Raw genomic sequence first — 7,531 nt, forward strand, 5'->3', positions numbered from 1 at the left:
CGGGGACGCCGGGGTTGGCCAGGGCGGGCTCACCCGGGAAGGCTGCCAGAGGCGCCGGGCTCTCCAGGGGCGGCAAGAGAGCGCTGGGACAGGTGCTGGCGGAGGCCTGCCGGCTTCTGAACTCTGGGGGGGCAAAACGCACAGGATCCCCCTGGTGTCCGCCAATCTCGCCACCGACCTCCCAGACTGGGTCTGCCCACGGCAGAGCCTGAGGCAGAGAGGACCACCCAGGCCCGGCTCCGGGGACTGCGGGCGCAGGGGGAGGGGTAGAGGGGTGAGGACCCCCTGGGCCTCATGCAGGGGCGGGTGGTGGTCAGCCAGATGGACAGCTGTCGGGAGAGGGACATTCTGTCTGGAGCATTTTGGAAAGAGAGAAAAACAGCTTATACAAATGAGCCACCCAGCGATCCCAAGGGAAGGAGCGCGTCTGGCTCGCAGGTCTGAGCTGTGAGGAACCTGCTCACAGGAAGAGGTGAGCACTCGGCGAGCCCCGCGGTGACCACGCCCTGCCGGCCAGGCACAGGAGTGGCCGGACACGTGGAGCTCCAGCAGACAGAGCGGAAGAAGAGTGACAGCCGGTGCACCAGGACCAGCCTCCCGCAGGTCCGGCCTCCTCCCTCGGAACCCACCAGCGGCACCCCAAGACCGACTCAACAGGCAGGGACCAAAGGCCGGGGCCCCGGTCCGCGTGCTGACAGCCGAGCAAGGACTGTCCCTCCACCAAGGTCAAGGGGGACGGGCCAAGAGCCACGGGGGCGGAGGCAGCCCTGTCCTCCTGCCGAGGCTGAGGGCAGGGAGGGCGGGGCGGGGGCGTCACTCAGCCCGGGTCTCAGCCTGGACATGGCCGACCCCACATGGCGGGGTGTGCGGCAGTGTCGCTGGCCTCTGTCCACTGGGCGGGACCATGAGAACTGGCTCCACACCTGGCGCTCAGTCCCACATTCTTGGCCCCAGAAGTGGGGGGACATGGGGGGCTGTCACTTTTCAATGCTGAATGCAACCAGGAGGTGACGTTACAGACCGATAACACAACAGGGCCCGGTCCAGGGGGCTGCCGCTGGCAGAGTGGCCTCCCCTGAGTGGGGGCACGCTCCCCGCTCGGAGGACACCCGCTTCACCCACCCCTGTGCACGGCGCCCCTGCGCTGACCCAGCTTCCCACACACACACACACACACCCTTCTCTCTCACACACGGAAGCTGAGCCGCTCACCTGAGCCCTTCCAACAGATGAGGGGCCCCTGCGTGAGGGCCCCCTGGGCGTTGCGGACCAGGTAACACTTCAGGTGCTTCTGCTTCTTGGGCTGGGTGGTCAGCTTCAGGTTGATGTGGTTGGAGAACTCGGTGAAGTAGCAGAAGCCCTTCTTCCCGCAGCCGACGCAGTTCCCAGAGAAACCTGCAGGGGGAGCCCCAGGTCGGCCGGGCCCAGGGGTGCCCCCTCCAGCCTCCCCCCCACACGTGAGCCCCGGTGGCTGCTCCCAGGGTGAGGACAGCGGGATCTGACTGCCCTCGCCGCGTGTCATCAGAACTGGCGTAATTCTTGGCGTAAAATAATCATCACTGAACATTGCTGCCTGTGAAAAGCATGTAACACGCAGTTCATCCAGAACGGCCTGGGGCCGGGAGCACCCGTCATCTCCGGGGCTAGGGGTCAGGATGACCTTGACCGGAGTGGAGGGCAAAGCCTCAGTCGGGGAAGACTGACGGCTTCAGGGCCTTGAAGCCTTGACCAGAGACGCGTGCAGCCCTGGTCACGTGGAGGGTTCAAGCGTCTCCGCCGCTGCGACCTGCCGTGACGATGCCCCACCGCCCCGCCGCTGGCCAGCGACAGAATCTGGAAGCAGCTAGCCCGTGGACACTGGGCCCGTGGGTGCCCTCTGGAGCACTCCACCCTGGAGCCAAGCCAGTGGGTCCGCTGGGAGAATCTGCACACGTGGGCTAGGGCTCTGGACCCCGCCACGGAGATGCGCGCTAGCCGGGCGTCACGCGGCCTTGCGGGGCTGACCGGGGCCGCCCCACCCAGCTCCGCCAGGGACACCGCCACCGCCCCTGGGGCATCAAGTCCTGACGGCGCCTCAGGGCCGGGAGCGTCTGCTCAAGCCGCGCTGCTGGGACTGCGGGTCCAGGGGCGCCGTGACCGGCCCCCCCAGCCGCCCGCCTCCCAGCGCCCAGCCAGTCCTTCCTCAGGCCTTGGCTGCCCCCCACCCCACCCCACCGCAAGGCCTGCAGGCTGGGGAGGCCCCGAGGCCGAGACTAAGCTATTCATCACATTCTCCAGCTTGCAAGCGAGCACACACGTTCACAGACGGAGGCCCGCGCGCCAGGCATGGGCGCCGCTAACCCCGGGAGACCCCGGGCGAGGCTCGCTCGGTGGCAGAGGCGGGGGAGGAGGCGTCTCCGCGGCGTGGCCGCGGCGTGGCCGAAGCCACAGGCCTGCCGGATGCCTGAGTGAAACCCACTTTTTTTTTTTAAGATTTATTTATTGATGCACACAGAACTGGGGTACAGGCCAGAAGTGAGGGGGCTGAGAGGCTTCCCAGAGACAGAGTGGGGAGCAGAACAGGCAGATGGACGAAGTCCACTGCTGAGGGAGCCGCGGGCGGTCAGGAGGGGTCTGCCGCGCCCCGTGGGTCAGCTCCGGGGCAGGCGGGGATCGAACTCGCGCTGCAGCGGCTTCGGCTTCTCAGTGCTGCGCTTTAAGCCCAGCAGGGAGGCCCCAGTAGACATTTCTTAAAAGGTCTTAGAAATCAGAGCGACAGGGCCTCGGCGGCGCAGCGGCTCAAAGCGCAGCGCTCAGAAGCCGTCTGCAGCAGCCCCAGGGCCACCGGCAGGGCGCGGCAGACCTCCCCGGGCTCCCGCGCTCCCCCCGCGGTGCACTTCGGCCGCCGCCTACTCTGCTCCCGCTCTGTCTCTGCGGAGCCCTCTCACCCCCACCACGCCTCTGGCCTGTACCCCAGGTCTTGTGTGCATAAATAATCTCAAAAAAAAAAAAAAAAAAGACGCGTACGGCGCTAAAAATAAAAAACAGAAATGAGGACCAACAAGGGCCAGGTTGGCCTGGCTCCCAGAAGCCCATTCTCTCTGCGCCCGGCAAACGGCTAAGGCCCCCGCGAGCCCCTGACGGCCGGCCGGCCCTGGCGCTCAGCCGGCTGACGGCACGGACAGCCTGGGGCTGTCCAGGGGGCCGGACGCCGAAGTGAGGACCCGGGGTTCCGCTCGGCCCTGCTCCGACCGGGCCTGAGCGAAGGCGGCCCAGGGGCCACTGAGAGCCCCCAGAGGTCCTGCCCCAGGGGCGGGGAGAAGGTGCGCGAGGGACAGGGGGTCACGGGGCCACGGGTGCCCGGGGGTTCTGCGCAGGCCGCTGCGGCCGCCCTTCCCACAACGGGCCTCTGCCCCCCGAGAACTGTGGCCTTGGGGCCGGGGCGTCTCTGAGCACAGGCTGCAGGAGGCCGCGAGGCGCCCCGGGCTTGTTGGGGTGACTCCTCACTGGAGGCGGGGTGTCCCTGCACTCAGGGCGGTGCTGGCGCCATCACCGCCAGTGTCTCCTCTGGCTGCAGCCCACGGCGGCCCCCGCCCGGCGCCACGGCCCACGCGGCCTCCCGGGGTGGGGGGCGGCCGTGCCCCCGTCCTGCGCGAGGAAGTGCAAGCCTGAGCGGCGCTGTGAGCGGCAGCTGAACCCGCAGAGCACAGCCCACGCCGCTGCAGGGGGACAAAGTATGTGGCCGGCAGCCTGCGCAGAGGGGCTGAGCCTGAGGACGGCAGACAGCGGGCTGAGCCCCCTTCCCAGAGGGGAGCCCCGCGCCAGGGAAGCGCCTCCTCCAGGATGGGGCCCAGGCAGGGGCAGGAGGCCAGGTGGGGGCTGGGGCAGGCGGGGCCTAAATCAGAGCTGGAGGAGGTGGGAGCTGCCTGCTGGGTCACCGGCCCTCGACCTCGGAGCCTCCCGGGGAGCTGAGGCCCCTCCGCCAAGCCCCCCCAAAAGGAACGGCGACTTGGGATAAAAGGACCCTCCACTTCTCTGTGGCACGGGAGAGGGGAGCCCCCAGTCTAGCCCGGTCCCCGGACCATGCACACTGGACGCTCACTCCGGACCCCAGGACGCTGAAGGGAAGAGAAAACCGGCCACCAGGGCCGATGGGCAGCAGCCCCCTTCTCCCCGCTGGACCTCATCAAGCCCATCACAGTCCCGGCAAGTGTGACCCGACGGCTGGGAAAGAGAGTCCATCGCCCCCGCCTGGACCTTGGGCAAATGCCCACTAAGCGTGGTGTGGGCCAGCCTGGCGGCAGGGGGCCGAGGACACCGAGGACACCGCTCCCCGGGGGCCTCCTTCAGGCTGGGCTTACACCTTCAGGGGGGCCTGACCATGGGTGGGGCCGGGCGGCTCGTGGGGTCCCGTCGAGAAACGCCCCCTCGGGGGGCTGCTGGCCCACTCAGAGGAATCACCAACGGCAGCACCTCGATTTCCATCCTTCCACTGTGGCGCCTACGTCACTAACCCCAGACTCTCTAAAAGGCAAATTCTGGGGCAGAGAGGACCCCGAGTCAGGGAGCCCCAGCCCAGGTCACTAGGCGGCCCGCCCGGCGCCTGCAGGGCCAGACCGTCTCCTGTGCAGCCCTGGGGTTAATTGCAGGAAACCTAAACAGTGCTAAGTGTGCAAGCTGAGGGCATAAAGTTATTGTAAAGAAGAAAGTGGAGGTTATTACCAGCCTCCCTGGTCACCCCCTCCGATGGCTTTTGGCGAGCAATTACCAGACGCCACTTCCTCCCGGCTCCCTGCCTGAGGCCCGTGAATGAGCTACAGATTCTGGTCTCCACATCTCAGGAGCAGACCCCCCTTGATTTACTACCCTCCAATTCATTTACAGTCACAAAGTGGTGGAATTCAGGCCAGGCACCCCCTGCCCAGCCCCCCACCAGATCAAACGCCAGCCAGGACGCCAGGCACAGCCGCTTCCTCCCCGGCGGCCGCCCGGGCCACTCGACCAGACCAGGCGCTGAGTGAGTTCTCAGGGATTATCTGTGTCTTCAGGAGCCAGTGTTAGCAAGCGGGGCTCCCTGGGCAGGGCCGCCCCGCCCCCACCGGGCGTTCACCTGTGTGCCCACGCAGCCTCGCCCCTGGCTGCTTCTGCCCCAGGACCGTCCTCCCGGGTCCCTCTGCACCCCGTCCTGCACCCTGCATCAGCTGTGCTCCAGAAACACCCGCTGAAGCGCGTCTGCCCACCAGCTTTAGGGCCTGATCAGCGCTAAACAGGGTGTTTGTGCGCACAGAAGAAACGGCGGGGTTCTAACGGAGAGCTTCCCCTCCGGTCGCACACACCCGGTCCCAGAGAAGGCTGCTCTGTGTCTGAAGGAGACAGATGGTCATCAGCCACCGAGACGCCCGCCAGCCTCCCCCGGACACCAGGCTGAGAGACGAGGACCCAGCACCTGCCCAGTACAGGAGGCCGGCGAGGCCCGGGGGTCCCTGTGGGCGACAGGGCCCAGCAACCGGCCTCTGGGCTCTGCATCCAAAGCTGGCGTCTGCTCGGCACGGCTGAGCGCAGGTCTGGCACAGCGAGAACCCAGCAGAGGCCTGAGATGCGGGAACCAGGAGCGGCCTCGAGGCTGAGTGCAGCCCGGTGTCCGGCCCGGAGTCCTTGACAGGGCAGAGCCCGCCCTTGGCTGACCTTGACCAGGACGGGCGGGGTCAAGGCTGGGGTTTGGAGCAGGAGCCTGAGTGAGCACCGGCTGGGTGGGTGGCTGCGCCCTCGGGCAAGCTCCCGCCTCGGGCTAGGGGCAGGGGCCCCTGGGAGGGGAGGGCGCTGGCCAGGCCAGCCAGGCTTTCCACCTGCAAGCGGGAAGCCCCCGCGCCAATCCAGCGTCCACCGAAGACGTCGGCGGGTGTGGCGGCTGGGGGGCCCCGGGGCCCCTGCCCGCCCCCGTCTTCCCTCTCCCGCCCACGCGCACCCGCGGACACGGAGCGGCTCACCCAGGAGAGCGTTGTGGCCGTTGTCGTCCGGCAGGAACCGCTGGTCCACGGCGCACACCAGCAGGTGGTCCGGCAGGCTGGGCGACTTGGCCCCCACCAGGAGGAAGCCGGCCGGCACCTCGAGGGGCTCGCTGGAAATGGAGGCCAGACGCAGGTCCTTGCCCGCCTGGCAGAAGCCTGGAGGAGCAGGCAGGGTCAGCGCGCCCCGCGCAGACCTCGGAGCCCAGAAGGACGCTCTGGATCTGGGGGGGGGCAGCCTTCGCCCCGGACAGGGCCGGTCCTGCCGCCGTGCTTGAGGACGGGGAGGAATTCTCCGTGTGGCATGCACACGCCACCTATGCTGCTGTCCACCTTTTAGAAAGATTATCCAGGGCCTCCCTTGGGCGCAGGGGTCAGTCAGCGCTATCAAGCTGCTGCCAGCTGCTTCAGCAGCAGTTGGACACCCCCCGCCCCACCCCGGCACAGCAGAACCCTCCTCTCTCCCCCCTGCTCCCCTCAGCCCTGGCTTTCAGTGGATCCGCCTCTCCTGCTCCCCGCTCTGTCTCCGGTGAATCCTCTCAACCCCCACATCTCTGGCCGGCCCCCCAGCTCTTGTGTGCATAAATAAATAAGTCTTAAAATAAAAGCGCATCTCATGCTAGCTGAAATTTAAAGATTGCCGTTTGTCGCTCTCCTGCCTCCTCCTCCCGGGGCCCTTCCCTCCTCCTCGAAGCCCCGTGGAAGGGCTTTACCATGTGGCCAGTCCTCAGCTCCGGGCCCCACAGTGGCAGACCGCAGTGGGCGGAGCCGACTGCTCCGGGAGTGCCCCTCACCCTCGCCACTGCGACCCCCGAGACGTGAGCGGTCAGGCCCCTGGCCAGCTCCGCGGTCCACACAGGGTTGCAGAGCCCGCTGGGAACACGCCCTCCCCTTCAGACTGCCCGGGCAGGTGAGTGAGCGCCGCTGGGTCCCGACCGGGTCCCGACCGGGTCCAGCTCGGCCGTCCAGGCAGCAGGCGGGGCAGGGAGCCTGGTGGAGCCCAGAAGGTTCCAGAGGGCATGCATGGCACCCGGGGCGGCTCAGGGGGTAACGAAGGCACGGGGCTCCCCCGGGGACACTCACCGTCGGCGGTGCAGCACCCCTCGGGCGGGGGGTGCATCTGGTAGGGGTTGGCGGGGCCGTGAGGCTCCAGCGCACCGTCTGCCTCTTCCTCCTCTTCCTCATTGTCTCCCCGGCTCCCACCTGGGCAGGGAAGCGGTGAAGACTCAGGCCACCGGCCCCCCTTGCTTCAGCGTCCCCGGCTCATCGGAGGCCCCCCACGCCGCGCCTGCTTCGGGCCCTTCTTTCCTGGGGCCGGAGGCCCCGCGGGCTCGGACCCGCTCAGCCTGGCCCAGCCTGGCCGGGCTCACTCCTCGGCGCCCCCACGCCAGCCCCCGGCCTCGGGGTGCGCCTCGCCGGAGGGCAAGACGGAGCCCGAAGCCCGCACCTAGGGGGCACGCCAAAAATGCTCGCACCGGGCACCCTGGAAACCGTTGTGCCGGGCACCCTGGCGAGGGGCCATTTCTCAGCGGGAAGCTGAGGCCCGT

The 7,531-nt window shown here is 68.0% G+C and overlaps 1 protein-coding gene across 1 annotated transcript in view; it reads right to left on the reverse strand.

The window, feature by feature from the left end:
- Positions 1 to 7,531, reverse strand: part of GREB1 (growth regulation by estrogen in breast cancer 1) — a 63,304-nt gene that overhangs the window by 36,538 nt on the left and 19,235 nt on the right. The window contains 4 exon segments of the mRNA XM_012727364.1: positions 1 to 123; positions 1,213 to 1,395; positions 5,967 to 6,143; positions 7,068 to 7,187. Coding sequence (XP_012582818.1) covers positions 1 to 123; positions 1,213 to 1,395; positions 5,967 to 6,143; positions 7,068 to 7,187 — 603 coding nt within the window.

The sequence above is a fragment of the Condylura cristata genome, unplaced genomic scaffold (assembly GCF_000260355.1).
Source record: "Condylura cristata isolate star-nosed mole 26May11 unplaced genomic scaffold, ConCri1.0 scaffold00020, whole genome shotgun sequence".
Classification (NCBI taxonomy): Eukaryota; Metazoa; Chordata; class Mammalia; order Eulipotyphla; family Talpidae; genus Condylura; species Condylura cristata.